The sequence below is a fragment of the Thamnophis elegans genome, chromosome 16 (assembly GCF_009769535.1).
Source record: "Thamnophis elegans isolate rThaEle1 chromosome 16, rThaEle1.pri, whole genome shotgun sequence".
Lineage (NCBI taxonomy): Eukaryota > Metazoa > Chordata > Lepidosauria > Squamata > Colubridae > Thamnophis > Thamnophis elegans.
This window is the reverse complement of record NC_045556.1, coordinates 25035098-25060095: the sequence shown is the minus strand read 5'-3', so window position 1 is coordinate 25060095 and position 24998 is coordinate 25035098. Positions and strand designations below refer to the sequence as shown.

Genomic DNA, 24998 nt, shown 5'->3' with positions numbered 1-24998 from the left:
CAGGTCCATTGGCTGGCTCTCACTATATCCCTCCTTCATCTTCATTGTACGTGCCAGTTAGGGAAAACGCAGAAACTACTTGAAATACTGATTATATAAGTTGCAATTATATCTTAGCATATTTGAATTTTGGTTCACTTATTCTGTTCTTACATTGTTGTGTTGCATTTTCTGGGCCTCATTAAAGGTCTGGTTATTGTCTAAATGGCTTGAGAACAAGATTTTGAAAGGATCATTTCTATACAAGCTGGTCTCCCATCACCAACAAATCTGTTCTCTGCTTGGGCTGCAAAAGTATCAAATTGAAAAACAAGTCCAGTGCCTTTGCTGTTATAGTAGTGTTTGTTAAGGTGTTGATTTAGGCTTTTTGCCTAAAATCAAAAGTGATCTTTTTCCAAGAAGAATCCTCAATCTTTTTAACAAGATTTATTGAGAAGAAAGAATTAGGCTTATAAAAATTCTGGCAGCTGAACTATTTCCACCTGAATCCAGTATCTCCCAGTACATTAGAATGGAGTCTCGCCTTCCTATGAATGAAAGATCTTTGTACTGACAGAGCTTGTAAGCAGATGTTTACACAGCTGTCTCCAGAACGTTTATCAGTCTGGGAATGAACCATAACAGAGAATATTTTCCCAGATTTTAAAAATGAAAATATACTGTTGTACTTTGTGCCATTTCTGACACATTAATTGTGTGCATTTATTTAAGCCTCAGACTTTGCGGGGATGGGATCACGAATTACTTTTCCTTGCAGGAGGAAGAAATGTGATCTGCTCAACACAAATGCCCTGCATTGATCCAGGATCAAATTCTAATGTCCTCTCATGGGTGTGGTTAATATTATTTTCTGAGAAATAATATTAAAAAGTGTTGGGCAAAACCTTAAAAAATGTTGCTTGATTATCTTTTCCAGGGAGTGGGAAAAGGCAAGAAATGATTTTGGCTGTCAAGCGTTTTTATCTTTGTGCACCCTTTTTATGATATGTAGCATGATATCAAGCTTTCTTTGTTTACCTCCCAGTATAACAGGAACTCTTGCCCAAGAATGAGATGAGGAAGTGTGTCATTCTCCCCTTCCATTTCTTTCTCTCTTTCTTTTTGTGCATGCTTTTACGGGAAATGATCTCTGTAAATAACTGATTTCCTACATTGCAGGTAATAAATTCTTCGAAAGGACAGATGGATTCAAAGTTTTCACAAACTTCATATAGTATTGAATAAACCTTTACCTGTGTTAGTAAGCCAAAACTGTTGTAATTGTGTAATATGTTCTGCTGAAATAACCATATTATGATTTTAAGGGCCCAAGTGGATGTCTCCTGATGTTAAAAACATAGAAATACAGAAAACTGATAGCAGAAAAAGAAAACTTGTATATTTAAAGGTTTCAGTTATGTCCCCCCTTTTCCCTTCTGTCTTCTAGGCTGCACATATTCAGTTCATCCAATCTCTCCTGATATGCTTGCACCATTTTGGTTCCCCATCTCTGACTTGCTATCAGTTTCTTTTTTTAAGTGAGATCTCCAGAAGTAGACACAATATTCTAAATGGGGTCTGACTAAAGCTCTATATCAATGTTAGCTAACCTTTTTAGCATCAAGTGCTGAAACGGGAACGCACATGCCAGAAACTGGAAGAGCAGCTACCTGGTGTGCATGCATGCGCCAGGAAGATGATCTTCCGGTTTCCAACGCACGCATGTGCATCAGCCACCCGGTCTTCCGGTTTCTGGTGTGCATGCGCACACGAAGACCAGGTGGCCAATTCACATGTGCACGTCAAAAACCAGAAGATCATCTTCTGGTCGCACGCACATGTGCACCGGATGGCTGCTCTTCTGGTTTTTGATGCTCCCGCGCATATGAAGACCAACTGGCCAGCGCACCGGAACCTGGAAGAGCAATGGTGACAGCTCACGTGCCCGGAGAGATGGTTCTGTGTGCCACTTCTGGTATGTGTGCCATAGGTTCACCATCACAGCTCTAAATAGTGGGACTAGAACCTCCTTTTTCCTGCTGGTGATTCCTCTAGGGTTCCATCCTAGAATTTTGTTTGCCTTCATGTCTACCTGGCTGCACTGTTAGTTCATTTTACGGTCATCTGTTATGAGCAACCTAAATCCTTTTCTTCTGTTGTTCAGCCTAACACTGTACCCCCAATACTATATCCTGCTGGAGGATTCTTTTTCCCCAAGTGCATGATCTTATATTTTAAAATGTTGAACTTCAGTCACCACAGGTCGTATTACGTTTGGACCCCACCTTTATTCCGAAAGTCAACTTGTGGTTCCACAGGTCCCAAGAAATCACTCTCCCAGATTTCTGTCCATGGCCATCTCACCCCCGAGAACAGCGTTGGCATCATCTTGACGTTCGCCATTCACTTCGCCGCTATGTGAGACGCACTGCATCGTTCAGAAGGACGGAGGCCCTGTTCGTGTCCTTCCAACCTGCCACCATGGACCACAAGGCATCGTTGCATACCATCGGCCGCTGGTTGAAGGCGTGTATTGCCCTAGCCCATGACTGCCAGTCCCGACCAGTTCCCAGTCGTATCACTCCTCATTCTACCAGGAGTGCGGCCATGATGGTGACTTGGGCAACGCAGGCCTCGGTGGAAGATATCTGCAGGGCAGTGACCTGGTCATCGCCGTCACCCTTTATCCGTCACTACAAGGTGGACATTTATGCCTCGGCTGAGGCATCCTTTGGACAGCACGTGCTGCGAAGGGTAGCTTCTTCAGCCACGGGACCAGACCAGCCTCGCTCCCGCCCCTGAAGTCTATTGCTTTGGCATGTCCCATGCTTGGATTCCCCAAGCAGTGCACAGGAGAACAACCGTTGACTTACCTGAACGGTCCTTCTATATACGCTATGAGGAGAATCCAAACCTGCCCTCGGCTTCGGCTGCTCTAGGCCTGGACTTCCATGTTTTTCCTATGACATTCTGACTTGACTTGTAGACTTATTTTGCTTCTTTCAAGCTGACTGATCCTTTGTGCAAAACTAAACCATTCCAGTCAGAGGAGGCGTGGCCAGCAATTTGCATAACTCAGTCTCTAGGCTAATGGACAAAGTTAACCCATGCTTGGATTCCCCTCGCAGCGCACATAGAAGGACTGTTCAGGTAAGTCTACAGTCGTTCCCCCTGTTTTGGTCATGGAATTCAGGTAGTTCTTGCTTAAAGATTAAGCAGTGCTGAGCAAAGGGATTTGTAACCCATGCCTGAAATTACAGCATTGCAATGCCCTCATAGTCACATGATTGCGATATGGGCATTTGGCAATCCATTTGCATGGACTGGTTGCCAAGCACCCCACAATCATGTGATCACCTTTTGCAGTCTTCCCTGTCAACCTCCCCATAAAGTCGGTGGGAATGACTTGGCAGGGAACGTGGCCCTGCCAAGAGGACTCCCTCTGGGGGATGGCTGTCCCAAAATCCAAGCGGGATTTTCAGCCATGGAATATTTACAGCCCCGGGGGAGAAGGAGTGGGATAAGGTAAGGAGTGGGGTGGTGATGGTGGACACCGTGAGAGGCCTGGGAGCAGGTGACTGTCTCCCAGTCAGGAACTGAAAATCCTACTTTGATTTTGGCAGGACGTTGAGTGGAAAGACCCTCGTGCGTAATCTGTGTTGGGCCTCCCAGGGTCTTCCCCAGGTCTCTGAAGGTCCTTATTTAGGACTTTTATCTCCCTTAATTATTGCTTCATTCAGTGACAGAGATTCAGGTCCCAGTTGTAGGCAAGGACTACCTGTAGGTATTTCCCATTAATTGATATACTATATAACAAACATTTGTTGTTATATAAATACCTATTTACCTACCTACATCAAAAACATCTGCCAGGCTATTGCACTTCCTTTACATGGATGATCTGAAGCGGTATGCAAAAACACCGTCTGAAATAGATTCACTGCTCCATACTGTCCGTATATAAGATACTTCAATGGAGTTTGGACTGGATAAATGTGCCATGCTTACCATTAAACAGGAGACCAATAGACCAAACTGAAGGAATCAAGGTGCCCTATGAAAATAACCAAGCATCTGGGTGAAGACAATCATTATAAATACATACCTGAGTATTCTTCCAGCTGAAAAATATCAAGCACGCTGAAGTGAAGAAATAGGCCAAAGGTGAATATATAAAGAGAGTGAAAAAGATCTTAAAGTCCAAACTCAGTGAAGTAAATACCATCAAGTCGATTAACATCTGGGCAATTCCAGTCATTAGATATGGTACTGGAACAGTGGACTGAAACAGAACTAAAAGCTCTGGATAGGAAGACCAGAAAAATGATGACAATGAATCATGCTCTTCATCCAAGCAACAATGAGTATAGGTGAATGTGAAATGTTGCAAGTATAGTTGAAGAAGACAAAGGAACCTTGGAAAAATATCTGAAGGACAGCGAAGAAGATGCACTGAAGCTAGTATACTAGGAAGGCCTACTGAGTACCAGAGAGACCAAAATGGCCTACAAGAAAGACCAAAGAACAGAAAGGACAGGGGGCAAGGCAAAGCATTATATGGCCAGTGCAATAAAAAATAGTAGGGAAAATAGATAATAAAAAGATCTGGCAATAACTAAGTGCAAGAAAATTGAAGAAAGAAACAGAGGGGCTAATTCTGGCTGCAAAAGACCCAAGCCTTAAGAATAAATGCATACAAATTAAGAATTAAGAAAACAGCAACAGATAGCAAGTACTTCCACTACAAAGAAGCTGAAGAAATAAATACCTGTTAGCTGCTGTAGGAAGATTGCAGAGACCGACTACAAACAACAACATGACAAAATAGCAACAATGGTGCATTGGAAGATCTAAAAGAAATATCCCTTGCCTACAAGCAAGAATTTATGGGACCGCACAATAGAAAATGAAGATGCTTTGGAACTTGGAATACAAAGAGATAAACACCTACCACATAACAGTCCAGAATTAATAATTTTTATAAGAAAGATAGTGGATGTTGCAGTACCTGGGGAAAGCAGAATAATTGGAGAATTAGAAGAAGATAACAAAGTACAAAGAGCTGTAAACGGAATGGCTGGCAAAACAAAAGCAAAGTTAGCACTAATAGATGCCTTGCATGCAATCTCAAAATATATGGAGCCCCACTTGAACACCATCAACTTTGGCAAAATCATAGTCAATTGCAAAAGGCAGTTTTGCTTGGAACAACTTAACATCTTTAACACCATCAAACAACATCTACCTTTCTCGTTCCTTGGGAAGGATTCAAAAGATGGATTCAAAGTAAGTTCTGAGGTTTTCCCATAAAAAGCTGCAAAGGTAAATTCCCTTTTCTCCCTGGGTCACCCAAAGATCATTGTCCATCAATTACATGCAGTGCTTTTGTTTTGGGAAAAGTGTCTGTGCTGTTTGAACAGACTGGAACTCAACTTTGGTGGGTATTTCTTCTCAGTCAGCAGAAGGCTCTCATGCATTCCTTATCTCTCCTCCCTCCCTCGGAATTTACCAACCCCCTCCCATTTCTGTTTGGCAAACTGTGAGCCAAAACCAGCTGCAGGCAACCATGAAGCCAAGTCAGTTTTGACATGCCAACCCTCCTGAGGAATGATAGTCCTAGAAAATAAATATAAAAGTGCACCCAACATTAAACATTGCTTGTTCTTCACCAAGATTTCCGTTACTGAGGCTGACCTGGTTGTTTGGCATGAAACTTTTGCCTAGGCTCCCTCACATCTGTCTCTGCCACTATTCTGCATTGGCTAAAGGATAGCCCCTCCGTAATATGAAATATTGCAGTTTCCCCTGAAGGTACAGGGAGTTGAGAATCTCCTTGATTTCATAGTACTCCTCTCCTTTGACCATGATGGGAGGGGGAGGAACCTTCCTAGCTGGCTTTAATTTGGAGCTACAGACTGCAGTGAAATACTGGATGCACTCACCTGAGGCTTTTTGGCAGTTGCAGTTCTACAGTAACCGGATTTACGATCCGGGTAATCTGGAAGGGCCTGTGTACTTGGGACCCATGTTTTTATACAGCTGCCTCAGGTTGAGGAACTTGGTAGACAGGTATACTTTTATCCCCCACTTTGAACTTTCCCTCTGGTGCCCTCTTCTTATCTGCCTGTCTCTTTTGCATCTCCGTAGCTTTCTGCAATGTTCTGCACGCTATCATCCACATTTCCTTTGAGATTTCCATCCATTCAGCTAGTGATGCCAAGGAAGGTTGTCCCTGAGGGGGACCCTACTATGCATGTAGTTATTGCATTCGGCCCAATTGATCTGTTGGTAATCGACATAACATCTCAGCTCCTGCTCCAAACTGAGTTCGCTCATTCACAGGCTCCATTGGTATTAAGATGATATGCAGAGTTAAGATGCTGAAGAGCCAATCAGTTTGAGGAATTCCTGCCAAAATTATGATGGGAACTGTAAACTCGGTCGGAAATAATGTCTTTTGAGACTAAATGCAGTCGATATATATGCTGTATGACAATCTTTGCAAGGGATCAGACAAAGGGAATCTTCGGGCACGCTACAAAGTGTTCCAGTTTGGAGAACAAGTCTATGATGGTCCAGATTGCAGTGTTTCCCATGCTTTCTGGCAAGTCCACAATAAAGTCCATAGAGATCTCTTCCCAGCGTTTCATCGGATTGGCCACCTGTTGCAATAAACCAGGGAGCTTCCGGGTAGCCATTTCATGGAAGTGCACATGGGACAGCTGGTCAATGTTGGCAATAGCAATATAGCAATAGCAGTAGACTTATATACCGCTTCATAGGCCTTTCAGGCCTCTCTAAGCGGTTTACAGAGAGTCAGCATATTGCCCCCTACAATCTGGGTCCTCATTTTACCCACCTCAGAAGGATGGAAGGCTGAGTCAACCCTGAGCCGGTGAGATTTGAACCGCTGACCTGCTGATCTAGCAGTAGCCTGCAGTGCTGCATTTAACCACTGCGCCACCTTGGCAAACCTTTTCGGCACCAAGTGCCAAAATGGGAATATGTGCCGGGACCTGGAAGAGCAGCCATCCTATGCACATGCGCGTGGCAGGAAGATGATCATCTGGATTCCGGCACGCACATGCACGAAGAGCATGCATGCGACTGGGCGGCTGCTCTTCCAGTTTCCGGCACAGGCTCCCATTTCGGCACTTGGTGCGAAAAGGTTTGCCAACATTGACACAGAGGTTTACATAGCCAGCTGCTCTGTGTGCACTTCCATGAAATGGCTACCCGAAAGGCAAGCCTAGCCTGGTCAAAGGGACTGCTGAAGGGAAGTAGAGGAGGGAGCAGAAAGCATTTCTGCTCAGCTGCTTTTCTCTGGCAGGCAGTTTGTGTGAGCGTCTGTAACAAACTTTTAGCCCAAGTGGGATGTCCTTGCAGGATGTCCTTGTGGCGAGCTCTGGTCAGTCACGCTCTGAGGACTCTTATTACATTGACAGAGAGGAAAGGGAGTCCCTTTTCCAACCATTTTTAGTGGGCCATGCTTCTTTGAGAGCAAACTGTACTGAGGCTTCTAACCTGAACAGGGCAGCCAGCATAATGTATGTTGCACAGTGTATGGCCTTGTGTTTTTAAAGAACTCAATAAATTCACCACTGTCAAATACGTCCAGGACTGAAATTATTGCAAGGTTAATGGTACAAAACAGGCATTATTCTCTGAATGTATTTGCAGACAATATGATTTTTATAATATCTAATCTATTTCTAATACTTTTAGAACTTTGTTGCAAGATTTTATATACATTTTAATGCACCTATTCAAACATAATATAGATAGACTTACGACCATAGTGACTGTTCAGAATTACAAAGTCACTGAAAAAAATGTGACTTAACAACAGTTGTCACACTTAAAATTGATGCAGCATCCCCACCTCACTGTCATGTCAACAAAATTTGGTTTCTTGGCATCTGGCCTACATTTATAATGTTTGCAGTGCCCCGGCGTCATATGATCACTATTTAGAAAATTACAGGGAAACATTCAAAATAAAAATATTAGTTATGGAAAAGCATAAATCTTTGGGGACAGCTTTCTGGGGGTCCCACCATTGGAGAATATCTTCTTCAGGAACCTTGTTCAGTTATGGCCCCCTTCTTTAGAGTAACCTATCCCTAGATATAGTAAAACAAACAAACAAGTGGATTGTCAAATGGATCAAATGACTAAAATCAAATTATCTTGTTTGGGACACATTAAATATTCAAAGACCTAAATCTCTGGAGAAGGCTCATGCTGGGAAAGGTGGAAGGAAAAAGAAGAGAGCAGTCAGATGGAAAGTGCGTGGACTCAGTTCAGTGGTGGTCCTGCTGGACTAGGTTAGAGACAGATTATTCTGAAAAAATGTCTATGTGGTTGTTAAGATTCAGCAGCATCTTGACGGCACATAATGAATTAAAAAATTGTCATCATGTAAAAGAGTCACAAATCTCAATGATCGACTATAATAATTTGTTTTTTTAATGTATTACGATAAGCTACTCAAAGTTTCCGGAAATGGAGCAGCATACAACTTGTATTAAGTAATAAATAAATGATCAACCAAGGCACATTTAGGGCCAATATCCATGACTTTCGACCAGAAGTGTCCAATCTGTAGCCATGTTTAATTGTTTTTTGACTTCTATCAGATGATCAGAAAGGACATTTGAGGCTAATCTTTATCTCCTCTTTGCCATAACTTGGGAGCAAGCATGCTGGGTTCTTTGCTTTGACTGCTGCTAATGCCAAGTCTGCTAGAAACAAATATCTCCTTGTCTACCATTTTATTATAACATATAACATAGAATAATAGAGATGGAAGGGGCCTCAGAGATCTTCTAGTCCAACCCATTGCTCAAGGGACAGATGAAAAATTAATTTAAAAAATGTATAGCTACATATTGAGCATTAAAATGTTTGAAAATCTATCAGCTAAATGTTGGAAGTGTAATCAGACACCAGGTTCATATTGGTGGATATGTCCAAAGGCAAAAAATATTGGACTAAAATACTTGGTTAGAAAAAATGATAAGGCAACACATAGATTTGAAACCAGAACTATTTCTGCTGGATTATTATTACCAGAACATTATAATAAAGGGAACACATACTTAATTCTGCATGTACTAATGGCAGCAAGAATAGTGTTTTCACAAGAATGGAAAAATGATGAAGTCCCGGCAGATGAAAGTGTAATTAAAAAAATATTAGAATGTGCTGAGAAGGATAGACAGACACTTAAGATAAAGAAAAGGAAGAAATGGCAGTTGGTCTTACCTGAACTGCATGTTTAGAAGAAGACGTGGGAGGAGTAACATATGGGTATTAACCCAGCCCTTTTGCCCTGGAGACTGAGGTAAATCTTGAGTCCACACTTCCTATCCTCCTGCTGACCTCCCAGATTAACCAATGGTTCGTAGCAGAGCACCTGGAAGGAAGGGACAGAAAACAGCACAAGCACACATCCTTCCTGCCTGGCCCTGCCTGACCACTGAACTAACTCAGGCCCCTGGCGCGGGGCACCCTACAAAGGGGGGGGGAGTGACTCCTCCCATGCCTTCTTCTAAACATGCAGTTCAGGTAAGACCAACTGCCAGTTTCCGAAGTGAGGCGTGTGAGGAGTAACATGGGACATACCAAAGCTAGATGTCCTTGGGAGGGATCAACGGGCCTGAGCCCCTCGAAAGTCTAGGACTTCCTGCAGAACCCTCCTACCAAAGGCTGCTTCCGTGGAGGCGTAAGCGTCTAGCTGGTAATGTCTAATGAAAGGTGAGGGAGAAGACCAGGCGGCAGCCCAGCAGATCTCTATGGGAGCTTGGGTGGCCCAGGCTGCTGAGGTGGCCGCACTTCTGGTGGAGTGCGCTGTGATGCCCTCTGGGACCTGAAGTCCCCGTGCCTCGAAGGCCTGTGAGATGGCCGCTCTGATCTACCTGCTAATGGTGGCCGGGGAAACCTTGACTTCCCGGGTGGACGGCTGAAAGGATACAAAGAGGGCCTCTGTAGCCTAAATGGTGCCGTGTGCTTTAGATAGATGTGAAAGGCTCTTCTGACGTCCAACCTGTGCCAAGATCTTTTCCTATCCCTGGAGGGCTGTGGACAGAAGTCTGGCAGAAATATCTCTAAGGCCCTGTGGAAGGGAGAATTGACCTTGGGCGTGAATGCGGGGTCCAGTCTGAGGATGACCAGGTTCTCCAGAAAGGTGCAGAGGTCCGCTCTGCTGGAAAGAGCCTTGATCTCAGATACTCTCCTGTCTGAGGTGATGGCAACCAGGAAGATGACCCTAAGGGTCAGGAATTGAAGGGAAACTTCCCTCAGGGGTTCGAATGGTGTCTCTGTCAATGCCTGGAGGACCGTGGGTAGGTCCCAAGTGAGGAATCAATGGACCACTGGGGGTTTCAGATTCGCCACTCCCTTAAGGAAGCTCCTTAGGACCGGATGTTGGGACAAGGGTGGTGCATCCACCACTACCCCCGGACCGTGGAGAGAGCAGAGACTTTTCTCCTAAGGGTGCTGGGGGCCAGACCTATTTCCAGACCTTCCTGCAGGAAGTCCAGAACCTGGGGCACAGAAGCCGAAGCTGGGACGATGTCCCTAGCTTGACACCAGCCCGCGAAAGCAACCCAGAAGGCGTTGTAGATACGAATGGTGGACTGCCCCCTGGTCGCCTCGACGGTCTTAATGATACCTGCTCTCCAACTGTTCGGCTTGCTGGGTATTATAGTGGGTTCTCACTCTATCATATAGTGTTCTAATGCAACTCTTTTCGTGTGACAGTGGATAGTTTGCTGTTGAAATTCAGAATGTGTGGAGTGGTGGTGACTGACCCAGATTGGATCATTTAAGTTTAATTTATTGACTGATGCCTTTGATTTTGTTATTCACTTTGATATCAATTGTATTTCCAGAACATTTCTCATTTCCAACTGTCCTGCTATAGTAAAGTGGGTCTACAAAGGACTTATAAGCGAGGCTTCATTTTGATTCTCTTGGAAATCTTTCCCTAATTGGTTTCTGCCCTCTTTTCTCAGGTGGATGGAAGCATGTTTGAATGAAGAACTGCCCCCCACAACAGAGCTGGAAGAAGGGCTTAGGAATGGGGTCCACTTGGCTAAACTTGGAAACTTCTTCTCCCCCAAAGTGGTGTCTCTCAAAAAAATTTATGATCGTGAGCAAACTAGATACAAGGTAAGTGAACGTTTCCTGTTCTGGTGGATAAGGAAGTTTTAGTTTTAAAAAAAGATTTAAGAAACAATGCATAGATGAGAAAAATGCCATCGTTGCTACTTGAGGGATGGTGTCAATCATCAAGCCTTAACTAAAATGGTGCATCAAATGAGGTCAGTTAAGAAGCTTTTGCTATCTGCTCCGATCCCATAAAGCCTTCTGGAAAAAAAGGGTCTAGGCCCTATGGGCTACAGTGCTCCTCTCTTACATAGAAAGGCTTCCATGGGCACCTCATTTCTTGATCAGTGAAGCTGTTGGTTAGGTTGTCCTGGAGCTGCAGTGCTTGTCTGATTTTTGCATATTTTTTTTCTCCCTCTGTGTTTCAGGCCACAGGCCTCCACTTCCGTCATACGGACAATGTAATTCAGTGGCTGAATGCAATGGCTGAAATTGGCCTTCCTAAGGTAGGTTGGCTGGAATGAAAGCCTCTTGGAATGGGGGAGTGGGATGAAAGCTCCTCTGATCTCTCCAGGGTTGAAAGCTTTCCTTTTTCTGAAACCATAAAAAGAAATCCTCCAACCCAGTGCAGTTTTTGATTCTAAAGACTTTCTAGATTTAACTTCATATGAGCAAGAATTATTTGTAGCTGACCCTTTTCTCTTTGCTGTTCTGTACAGTGCAGCACATCCCTAAAAATTGCTGAGGGTAAGCTAACAAGCTTACATCTGTAGTTAGTTGATTAGAAGCCTCCAGATGGCTTTCAGTTTCTGCCTGAAATTGTTTGACACTAAAGGCTTTTGCTTGCTTCCTAATTCCCAGTCAGCTAGGCAAATAGTTGTTGATAGCATGTTCCTTTCAGTGTGTATTTTCTATTGTATGTCCGTTTAGTCTCTTGTAATTCCTTCCTCTCTAATGAATGTAAATAAAAACATACATTCTCTTCTTGCTAATTATCCCAATACTGAGGTAAGTATTCCAAAGGGCAGAGAGTGAGGAACAAATGTTAAAGAGACTTGTTGGCCAAGCTGGGGGAAGGAGTCTGGAATCTCTTTGTGGGTACAGGAACACAAAGTCCAATACCAGTTGAATGTTGTTGAACCTTATCTAGTTTTACCCAGGTGCAAACCATTAAGTTTGAGAAGATTCCTATATGGATTGAATTGAACAATAAAGCAGTAAATAGGAACTTTTACCTGATTGTTTGCACCTGACATTTACCCTTAAACCATCAGTCTGAGAATATTCCTGTGTATAAATTTGAGCAAAAAAACCAGCTAATTGAACTCTTTTAGTCCAACCCCCTTCCCAAGGCAGTAGTCCTTACCCAATCCTAGAAATGGTTGTCCAATCTTTTCTTGAAAACCTTCAGCAATGGAGCACCCACAATTTCGGGAGGCAAGCCATGCCATTGGTTGATTGTTCTCACTGTCAGAAAATTTCTCCTTAGTTCTAAGTTGCTTCTCTCCTTGATTAGTTTCCATCCATTGCCTTGTCTTGCTTTCCCTTCTGAGTCTTTGGAAAATAGATTGACCCCCCCCTTCTTCGCGGCAGCCCCTCAAATATTGGAAGACTGCTATCATGTCACCGCTAATCCTTTTCTCAAGACTAGCCATATTCACTTCCTGCAGGCATTCTTAATCAGAATGCCTAATCATCTTTGTTGCTCTTTTCTGCACTCTTTCCAGAGTCTCAATATCTTTTTTATTTTATGGTGACCAAAACTGGATGCCGTATTCCAGGTGTGGTTTTACTAAGGCTTTATAAAGCGGTACTAACACTTCGTGTGATCTTTATTAGCTCCCTCTGTGAATGCAGCCTAGGATAGTGTTGGCTTTTTTGGTGGCTGCCAACACTGCTGATTCACATTTAAGTGCTTATCCACCAGGGCTCCTAGATCCCTATACAATACAATGCAATACAATAACAGAGTTAGAAGGGACCTTGGAGGTCTTCTAGTCCAACCCCCTGACTAGGCAGGAAATCCTATACCATTTCAGACAAATGGCTATCCAACATCTTTTTAAAGACTTCCAGTGTTGGGGCATTCACAACTTCTGGAGGCAAGCTGTTCCACTGATTAATTGTTCTAACTCAGGAAATTTCTCCTCAGTTCTAAGCTGCTTCTCTCCTTGATTAGTTTCCACCCATTGCTTCTTGTTTTACCCTCAGGTGCCTTGGAGAATAGTTTGACTCCCTCTTCTTCTCCCTCCCTCTAGCAGTTACTGCTGTTGAGCCAGGTTCCACTTATTCTGTACCTGTTTTTCTTCCGTAAAACCTTTCTTTTCTCACCACTGAATTTCATTTTGTTAGATAAGCCCAGTGTTCAAGTCTATCAACAAGCTTTTGGATCTTGAACCTGTCTTCTGGGCTGTTGACTGTTACTGCCAGTTTAGTGTCATCTGTAAATTTGATGATATTTATATGTTCCTTTATCTAAATCATTTATGAAGGTGTTGGAAGAGTACTGAGCTACAACAGAACCTTGGAGTACCCCACTGCTTCCTTTCATGTACTTTGTTAGCCAGTTACAAATCCATCTGGTGGTGATAGCAGTAGCACTTAGACTTATATACCCCTGCATCCAAGGTGGGTTGCTCCTGGTTCGGCCCAGTCCAGCCTGGTTCAGCCAAACCTGTAGTGGTATTTTGAGCTGGGTTACAGAACCGGCAGCAGCCCAGGCTGGCCATGCCCCCAAACCAGTTCCCCGGTCACTGCCCACCATTGTTGGCATGTTGTTTAGTAGTGCGCACATGTGCACAGTTCATTGTAAATTGCTCTGTGCATGCTCAAAGAACAATTTATATTGAACTGCACGCACAGCGTGCATCTGGCACATATGCGAAGCGAACTGATAGTAAAACCGGAAGCAACCTACCTCTGCCCTGCATAGTGCTTTACAGCTCTCTCTAAGCGGTTTACAGAGGCAGCATCTTGTCCTTAACAATCTGGGTCCTCATTTTACTGACCTTGGAAGGACAAAAGGCTGAGTCAATCTTGAGCCTGGTGAGAATTGAACTGCCAGATTGCAGGCAGCCGGCAGGCAACAGAAGTACCCTGCAATACTGCATTTTAATCACTGCACCACCATGGCTCTTAACGATGCTGTCTGTCCCCCATTTTTCTGTCTTACCAAGAAGTAGGTTGTGGGCTACTTTATTAAATGCCTTACTGAAATCCAAATATACTATTCCTACAGCATTTCACTGGTCCACTAAATTAGTCACTTTGTTGAAAAATGAAATAAGATTTGTTTGGTATGATCTGTTTTTCACAAAACCATGTTGGTTTTTGGTTATAACTTTGCTTGCTTCTACAGTAGGTGTTCTAGGTATTAAACCAGTGACAAGAATTTTGAATTCTTACCTTTTTTTCCCAGACTTCTATAGTTTTTAACCATTTAAAAGGTCTTCTCCAAATGACCTCTCCAAATTGAAGTTTTTCTTTTCCAATTTTTCCATAGGTTTGCGATCTTCTTTAATGTGTCACAAGATTTGCAGTATTTCCTCTGCTCCCAAAAGTTAATGACTTGCTAGATCCCCTGAATGGAGATAAACATTGTGAAAAAGGTTCTTTTTTAATGCAAATTCAAATAGTATCAATCATTTTTTCTCTTTCTTTCTTTTTTGCGCACTCTTCAGATTTTTTACCCGGAGACAACAGACATCTATGATCGGAAGAACATGCCACGCTGCATCTACTGTATCCATGCACTCAGGTAAAGATTGAACCATCCAAATATTGACATAACGCTGTGAAAGTGTCCCAAAGGTGCTTTTTCAAGAGGCAGCTGGACTTTCTGATTTGTCTTTGAAGACATTTCACTTCTCATCCAAGAAGCTTCTTCAGCTCTGCCTGGATGGTGGGGAAGGGAAGGATTTATACTCCTTGCAGACAGCTGGTCATTTGTACTCTGTTAGCGAGTTGTTATCACCATCTGGAGGTTTATCTGTGCCATCAGGGTCACCTGAGTGGTGCAGGTGAGTGTGGAGCCTTCTTGGAACTGTTGAAACGACTGTGCTGTAGATTGGAAATAGATGTTGTCGTATCCCTCCGCCTCTTTTTGAGAGAGGGGCTGTTCAATTTTGACATAGATGGCCTCTTTGACCACTCTTTCAAACCAGTGGTCCTCTCTTGAAAAAGCACCTTTGAGACAACCATGACCTGGATGACTGAGAAACGCTACAGACATTTAGCTGTGTAAGTGTGTCTTAGAAAAAATGATTAGAAGAAAAATATATATAATTTAAAAATTGAATAGCACCCACATATACGAGTTGATGTGGGGGATTTTGTATCTTAGGTGTAAAGATGAAGAGACAAAATTGACCTTCTGCAAAGCATTAGTGTTCCTATACAGGCATAATAAAACCAGCACATATGTAAATGTGTGGAAGAAAATTCCATCTTGAGAATAGGTAGCATGATCATTGGAAGAGTTGTTTTTTTTAAATTAGTTTTTATTTTATTTTAGGAGAACAATCCATCTTCCATTAAACAGTGTGTCATCTGGGTACAAATATTTTGTGAAATAAAGTTTACAATCATGTTCATTATTTGATCTATTCCTAGCTTAACACCTATACCTTAAATGTCTAATATTTTAACGATCCTCTTCTTGATTGATTTAACTCAATTATATTAACTCTATTGATACTTTTTCTATATTTTATATACCACCACTTTTACTTCTAATTCTTATATTTATTCTCTAACCATTGATAAAATGATTTCCATATAATATAATAATGTTATTTTCTCTTTAATTGCCAGTGTTAATCTGTTCATTTCTGCATATTCCAATATTTTCCTAATCACATTCTCCTCTGTAGGAATCTGTTCGCTTTTCCAATTTTGTGAAAATACAATCCTAGCTGCTGTCATAACATGAATAATCAAATATACATTACTCCTGTGCGCTGCTTGGAGAGTCCAAGCATGGGTTAAATTCAGTCTATCTGCCTAGGACTGACTAGATTTTTCTTTAGCCATGCCTCCTGTGCCTCATTGAGGTCAGTTTAAAAACTCAGTCCGCACATTTGGGCTAAATTTGGTGAGCTCCTGAGCAGATAGACTGGGACTCTCCAAACAGTTTACAGGGTTTTTTGTGTTTGTTTAGTAGAAAAAATTGGTAGAATAGCTTAGTGTAGGTTTGCCTTGAGTTTCTTACATTGCTGAGAGGTCTGTCGGGGTTCCAGACTGCTGCCGTCACAAGCAGCAGGTAAAGGGGTTGAAGGTGCTTGTCTGGCGGCTGCTGGCAAGCACGTGGGTGTCAGGGGGCTCCCTGATTCCTCCCCAGCTGTCAGAGAACTTGAAGTGGCCACGGAGCCTCCTTCAAAGCTCCAGTTGCCTCCGACAGCTCTCCTTCGCTCCCAGCAAGCACGTCATCCATTTTGGAAGGAGAATTTCGCGGGTCTCTTTACAATGCCTTGCAGAGGCTGCAACTGTCAGCAGAGGCTCAAAATTGCGGCGGAACAGTGCAGTGGCCATTTTAAAGGGCAATTCGCACTGCTCTCGTTCAAGAAGACTCGGAGGCCTCTGAAGAGCCGCGCTTTGCCCTCTCAGCTGCAGATCACCGCTGGGGAGTGGCAGATCTTGTCCAGGGCACCGGCAAGGGCTCCCTCCCCCAGAACATCAGTAGAGCGGCCATTGGAGTGGTTGGCCACCTGGTCATACTTCAGCTCCAGGAGCAGATCTGCGAGTGCTGTGGAGCCGGCTGGCTCGCATCTGGTGCCGTCCTACTGCTGCTGATCCTGTCAGCTTGGAAAGATCGTTGCAAGAGGTGCATGATGGCAGATGGAGGTTTGGAGACTCAGGAGGACCCGGCTGGGCCCTCTTCAAAGTGCAGTAGGCCAGATTCTCCATCACAAAGGGAGAAGGGGAAGCAAGGACACTGGAGGGAAGGATTCTCATGGCTCCTCAGGGAGCAAAAGCTCTCAAAAGACACGAGGTTAGGAGGCGCAAGTCCTCAGGGAAAACCCCTGGAAAGGCCTAGGGACAGGCCAAATCCCCTGAACGTAGGGTCTCATTGCCCTGCCCTTCACCTGACAGGCCTGAGGGAGGGAGCAGTGCTACTTCAAAAAAACAACCAAGGAAACCTACAACCCTGTGCCTACACCTCCCGCAAGCTCACAGACACAGAGAGACGATGGGCTGCATGGGAAGAGGAGGTTTTCGCGGTAACACTGCTAACCTGGAGACACCTATTGGAAGGGGGCCAGAAACCGTTTGAAGTCTGGACTGATCACAAAAATCTGGAGGCCCTCAGGACCCCATGGAAACTATCAACCAAACAAATCTGCTGCGCTCAATACCTCACCTGTTTTGACTTCGCACTAAAGCACATTCTGGGGGGAGGGGGGGAGGAACTTTCTAGTGGACTCCCTCTCCTGCATGCCCCAGTACAAATGCGAATGGGAGCAGGTGGTGGATGCCATTGTTCCCCCTACTCAAAAATCTGCCCAGATGATAGGGGAGGAGCCAACGTCCCTATGGTATGGATGTGCAGTCTCGATGTTCTGAGACTGCAGCCGGGGGTCCAATCGGACCTAAACCGTCCCAAAGAGACGGTGAACAGGAAGACCACGTCTTGCTGATATCAGGGACAACGCAAGTCTCTGATTGATGCAAGAGAAGGACTTCAAGCTGGCGACAAAAGGCAGCCTAGGCTGATGAAGTGGGGACGGCTGAGGAACGGAAGGAAATGGAAAGAGAAAGTGTGATCATCTGGTGAATCCTTTCTGTTTTGAAAAAAAAAATTGCCCCAAAGAACCTCTTTTTTATGCTAAATTAAATCCTTAAGCAGAAGAAGTTAGTGGCGGAATTGATCATCATTGGATTGTTTTGGTTAGTAGGCTTTTATTTTTGTAACTACACTTTGTGGATTAAAGTGTTCCTCGCAATTTTTTTTTCCTCTCTCCCCTCTTCTTAAAGTGCATGGACCGATTTTTCTTCTTCAGCTCCTTCCTGCTTTATTTTTCAACTTAAGGACTACAATCTCCCTCTCTACTCTAACAAAAATCGTCTATTATTTGCTATTAAACTCCATTTAAGAACTTTGTCCCTCTTAAATCTGAGATAAGAGAGTGAAGGAAAATAATTGAATTCTGCTACTCGGAGGCTAGAAGCCCTAAGTTGTTTTTTTTGTTTGTTTGTTTGTTTTTGAAACTACGCATTTGTTCCTGCTTCTCCTTTGATTTCACTTTCTTTGTACTTCAAAGCTCGTAACTAAAAGTGATAAGAGCCAAGGACACAAAGTGTTTACCAAAGCTGTCCCTTGACAGCCTTATTGGCACTGGGAGAGGGGGAAAAAATGGAACCTCTTTCTTGTGAAGATTGCAAGTGATTTTTGAAAGCTAGAGAGGCAGTAATTTACAATTTGGAAACATGGATCAATTTTCAGAAGAGAAAACTTTAATTTTGCAAAAGATTTGGGATAAAATTCAAAAGTTATTGGAGGTAACTTAGAGAATTGACAAGAAGATAGAGTTTATATCAGAAAAAAATGAGGGAGATGGAGCTCCAAAAACTGAAGAGAAAAATGAACAAAAAGATAAGAAAACTAATGATTTGATTTCTGAAATGAAAGTGATTGAAAGCGAAAGATGGGAGTTTGGAGAGGGGAATTTGATGGTCCGGAGCTCTACCCCAAATTTCAAGGCACAAAAGAAGGAAAAAGAGCAAAAATTATGGTTTTAAAGAGAAAAATTTTATCAGAAGCAGGATTGATAATTACATAATTGCTAATAATTGCTACAATTAAAGTAGCAAAAGGGCGCCGAGATTACCTGAGAGGTCCAACAGACAACAAGGTGCAGAGAGATGTCCATAAAAACTTTACCAAAGGAAATAAATAGAAGATTAACTCCACAAATGGCTAAAGAAATAAGACTACATGCCTTTTGGAAGGACACAGGTTGATATATGAAAATTGATAATAAAATAATAATAATAATAATAATAATAATAATAATCCAATATCCAGATTCAAATGTTAGTGAACAACGACTAGCAGATCAAAGGCGATTTATTATACGGAATAAAGTGTTTAGTAAAGTTGAACATGAGGAAATTCAGGCAAATTGCAAAACCCAAAAAACAATATCACAAGCGGAAATAACTGATATTCAAGACACAACTAAAGACACTATAGTAGAACTCCCAGAAGAAGCTCTCAGGGAGGAAATAACATCACCACCACTAGAACCAGTTATCACTGAACCAACTGATGAACTAACTCAAAAACAAAAAGAATTGAAGGATAAGATCATGGAGCATTTTCTGCTTAATGAGGAAAGGCAACGTTTACCATCACTAAAAACTGTGCCTAAGAAAATTTTGGCCCCTATCATGAAAATGGTTAATGCAGTGTTTTCAACAATTGAACCGGGATCCATCTTGGAAACAAACCAGTTAATGTACAGCGCAGCTGTAATAGTCACTAATGAACTAGGCATTAAAATTAAAGTACCTAGTCACACAACAGAAAAAGCATCAAAGCCAAAGTGGAAAATCCGTCTAGAACAAAAAATCAAAAAATTAAGGGCAGATGCTAGTAACTTAAAGAACATGCATGAGCAACGGCTTAAAAACAACAAAATCATAGATCGGCTAATCAGAAGATATAGATTGGATACAAGAAACATCAATGAAGCTGTAGAGATTGTAAAACAGCAGATAACAGCAACAGCTAGAAAAATTGAAAGATATGAGGCACGAATCATCCAATATAAACAAAATCAGCAATTTCGATCAGACCAACGGCATTTTTATCAAAGTCTTAATGTGAATGGTGACACCAAAAGTGAAAAACCAGAAAAGCAGGCCACAGTTGAATTCTGGAAAGAATTGTGGGAAAATGCAAAGGACTACAACAAGGAAGCAAAGTGGATACATGACTTTGAGAAAAGCATTGGCAACAAACAAATGCAAGTATTAGAAATAACAACTGAGATGATCAAAAATCGAGTTAAAAAGGTAAAGAATTGGACATCACCTGGAAAGGACCAATTACATGGTTTCTGGCTCAAATATCTGACCAGTTTACATGCAATATTGGCCAGGCAACTGAATGAAATTTTACAAAAGGGCCAAATTGATGAATGGTTGACAACTGGAAAAACATACTTGATTCAGAAAGATCCAACTAAAGGAACAACACCTGAAAACTATAGACCAATAACATGCTTACCAACAACCTTCAAATTACTCACAGGCATTATTGCAGATAACATGATGGATTATTTGGAAACAAACAACATCTTGCCAGTAGAGCAAAAAGGCAACAAAAGAAGGAGCAGGGGCACAAAAGATCAGCTTCTAATTGATAAAATGATATTAGAAAATTGTAAGAACAGAAAAACGAACTTGAATATGGTCTGGATTGATTACAAAAAGGCATTTGACTCACTGCCACATAGTTGGATCATAAAATGCTTAGAAACAACTGGCATTAGCAAAAATATTACATCCTTTACTGAAAAGGCAATGAAACAATGGAGAACTGAGTTGGCAATAGGGAATGAGAGCTACGGAATGGTTAATATCAAGCGAGGAATTTTCCAGGGTGATTCACTTTCACCTCTTCTCTTCATCATCGCAATGACCCCACTATCAGTAATCTTAAAAAAAATGAAATTAGGCTACCAAACAGCCAAAAAAGCTGAAAAAATTTCGCATTTACTATATATGGATGATTTGAAACTCTATGGAAAGTCAGAAATAGAAATCCAATCATTGACAAATACAGTCCGAGTATTCAGCACCGATATTTCAATGCAGTTTGGCATGGAAAAATGCGCCACTGTATCCATAAAAAGGGGCAAAATCACTGCATGTGAGGGAATTGAAATGCCCAATGGCCAACTAATTAAATGCAAAGAAAATGAAGCCTACAAATACTTAGGCATTCTGCAGTTGGATAACATCAAGCATGGAGAAGTAAAAACTATTGTCAGGTGAGAGTACACCAACAGAGTTAGGAAAATTTTGAAATCTAAATTGAATGGTGGAAATACAATCAAGGCCATAAATACCTGGGCAATACCAGTTATAAGATACACAGCTGGTATAGTTAACTGGACACAAGCTGATTTGGACCTTTTGGACCGAAAAACCAGGAAACTAATGACAATGCACTACAGTTTACATCCACGTGGTGATACTGATAGACTATATCTGCCCCGAAAATCAGGTGGCAGAGGATTATTACAAGTGAAGCAAACAGTTGAAGAAGAAAAACATGCACTGGCTGATTATTTAAAAGACACTCAAGAACATCTATTAATCGAAGTAAAGAACAAAAATCTACTGAAGGCCCAACAGACAAAACAAGAATACAGAAAAGATGTGATAAAATCAAGAATGGAGAGTTGGCAGAACAAAGCACTGCATGGTCAATTTCTGGAAAAAATAAAAGATAAAGTGGACAGTGAACAAACTTGGTTATGGTTAAAAACAGGTACATTAAAGAAAGAAACAGAGTCACTAATCCTGGCTGCGCAAGAACAAGCTATCCGCACAAATGCCATTAAGGCCAAAATTGAAAAATCCTCTGATGATGCCAAATGCAGACTTTGCAAAGAAGCTGATGAAACTGTTGATCACATACTCAGCTGCTGTAAAAAAATCGCGCAGACTGATTATAAATTGCGGCACAATTCAGTAGCACAAATGATCCATTGGAATTTGTGCAAAAATTATAATATTAAAACAGCAACAAACTGGTGGGAACATCAGCCTGAAAAAGTCACCGAAAATCAGATGGTCAAGATCTTGTGGGATTTCCGTATACAAACCGACAAAATACTGGCGCATAATACACCAGACATCACACTGGTTGAGAAAAATAAGGTCACAATCATAGACATCGCAATACCAGGTGATAGCAGGGTCGCCGAGAAGGAACATGAAAAAATCGCAAGATACCAGGACTTAAAAATCGAAATTCAACGACTATGGCACAAACCAGCAGTGGTAATTCCAGTGGTAATCGGCACACTGGGTGCTATTCCAAAAGCACTGGAATTACATTTAAAACAGTTAAAAATTGACAAAATCACCATCAGTCAAATGCAAAAAGCCGCACTGCTTGGATCTGCACGCATATTAAGAAAATACGTTACGACGTCCTAGGCCCCTGGGTGGGGCCCGACTAGTAACCAATGCCAAATCCGGCGAAACAACTGGCCGCTGTGATACAATTGTATAATAATAATAATAATAATAGCGGAAGAAGGCGGGGGTTAGCAGTGAGAAGACGGAGTTTCAGGCTATTCCTGAAATTCCCCTATTCCGAAGGAATTGGACGGGTCGTTTCGGATCCTAGCTGTCCCGGAGAGACAGTGAAAGGTTAGGGGAGATCTAGTGACCTCAGAGACGTTCGCAAGTCTCTGGGGGGCTTGGAATTTAACCCCTTTTGCCAGCTCCTTCTGGATTAGCTGTAAGCTAACCGAAACTGCAGATTGCCCCTAAGAATGGTGGAAGTGATTTCAACTGGTAAGCTGATTTTATTACTCAAAGAGACACGGTCCGCATTAAAATTTAAGCTAATTGAAACCAAAGAACAGAAAAATCTAGCGGCGAATTGGGTTTTTTTTTATGGATTTATGGCCGGTGGTTACCCTATTTCTTAAATGTTTTTGATGATATTTACGTGGATAAAGGAAAGATTACTCCAACATTCCCTCTGACTCTTCTTAAGTGGGCTGTAAACCAATTTACTACAATTCGGCTTTTCACAATCTGACACTTTTATTGCTTGGCTGTGTTGGTCTAAGATCAGATAAGATCGCATAGCTCCCAGCGTGTTCTTACTTGCAAATATCTTAAAGCTTCTAGCTGCGTTACAACATGGCGTCTATACCTGCTTCAAATGATTCCTTTCAAATGATTTTCTCTGCATTTCAAAAGTTGTTTGACTCATATGAAAGATTTGAAAAAAAACTGGACTATTTCACATTAAAATATGAAGAAAAAAGTGAGAACATTGAATGTTTGAATGTTCCTGAAATACAAATGAAAAATGTCAGAAATGAAGTCGTTCAACTTGCTGACACGCTGGGCATCTGGTTTACTTCGGAGGGAGAAAGAGATACAACGCTTGAAAGGGGGGCAGCCATACAGAAGATTTATTTCAAAAGACAGAGCGCAGGAGGAATGAGAAGCATTAAAGAATCTATACTTTATGAAACATCATTTGCACAATTTTCGATACCACCCTTGAGAATTAAAGACAAATTGAAAAGTTTAACAAGCCTAGGACAACGTTATTATTACATCAGAGGCATCCTGAGCAAAAAGGTGCGAAGATACTCCTGTTTGGACTTGCTTATAAAAACATTTGGTAAACATGATCCGCGAATGGTAATAGGACTAAGGAGGTTTTGTTATTGGAGAGACATAGGCTGATAGATGGAAGAATACAATTTAAAATTAGCTAAATCTAATTACTCTTATTTGTAATAGACATAGCTGAATAATAATTGATATTGATAGTAATGTATATAATGTGGAGTTGATATGATAAATAATAATTGGATATGAGAAGGGAAGGTTGGAAATATTTTTGGACCATATACAAAGGTTATTAATTACAATAATTATCACTATTAAAAATAGAATAAAATATACACAGTTAAATGTTAACTAATATGGGGAAAATGTTACGATATACGATATAATTACATAAAGAAGGGAGAATGATAATAAACTATACTGTATGGAAGATGGAATTTTTGGTATTAAATATTATGGATGTTTGGCTAAAACAGGATATGAGGATTTGATGTTAATAGAGGATTTTACAAACAAGTAAATGAAATGTCAGCATGTGGTTATGGATTAAATCTTTGGCATATTTAAGGATGAAGGATATTTAAATAACTAGTCAACTAAAAGTGGAGGTATAATGATGTCAACATTTGAGTTAAGATATTTGAATTAATATGAATTAATGTAAGAGATGCACCAAAACATGTTGTAACCAGCTGATATACTTTTTTTTATAATATATACCTGTGTTCCTTTTTTTTTTTTTTGTTTCTCTTTTGATTTTTTCTTTTCCCACTGGTGTGGGCATGTATTGTTTAAGAAACAAAAATTATTATTATTTTTCTTTTTCTTTTTTTTTTAAATAATTATTATAGTCAAATGAAAATGGATATATGATGATGGTGATATGTATGAATATTTGAGTTAAAATGCTTGAATTAACATGAATTATGTTTGTTGACTGTGGAAGAGATGCATAAAAGTCTATTTGTAACCAACTGATACACTTTCTATAGCATGTAAAGAAAGATGTTGTATTTGTTTTAAATTAAAAATTAAAATTTTTTAATAATAAAAAATAATAATAGCTAGGTTTGATGATTAGTAAGTAGGAATTTAGTAATTTTTACACTGCGTGCTTAAATAAATAGTTGATAACGGTAACAAGGTATATTTCTATGTTGGCTGGAGGTGAGGAAGCTGGATATAAGTAATAAATTATTTCGTTAACAAATATTAATGATAACAATAATAATGAAATGATAAGAGATATAGTTAACGACATATATATGTACTGGTTTAATATAAGGAATTTGGATATAAATTGTAAAGAGTGACTTGGAAAAAAAGGCTTAGGAATGTTGTTAACTAATGATGAGAGATGTAGTTAATGATATATATGTATGTATGTATGTACGTACGTACATATGTACATACTAGTTTAACATAAGGAATTTGGATATAAATTGCAAACAATGATTTGGGAAAAAAGGTTTAGAAATTTAATTAATTAATTCTTACTTTGAGTATGTTATAAAGGTGTAATGTTATTGGATATATGAAAGTAGATAACAAAAAATTTAACTAAGTTTTATAAT

General features: G+C 41.1%; 1 protein-coding gene across 1 annotated transcript in view; it reads left to right on the top strand.

Moving 5' to 3' along the window:
- IQGAP1 (IQ motif containing GTPase activating protein 1) overlaps positions 1-24998 on the top strand; it is a 111794-nt gene that overhangs the window by 5264 nt on the left and 81532 nt on the right. Inside the window, exons 3-5 of the mRNA XM_032233363.1 lie at positions 10998-11154; positions 11520-11597; positions 14772-14848. Coding sequence (XP_032089254.1) covers positions 10998-11154; positions 11520-11597; positions 14772-14848 — 312 coding nt within the window. The remainder of the gene's footprint in view (positions 1-10997; positions 11155-11519; positions 11598-14771; positions 14849-24998) is intronic.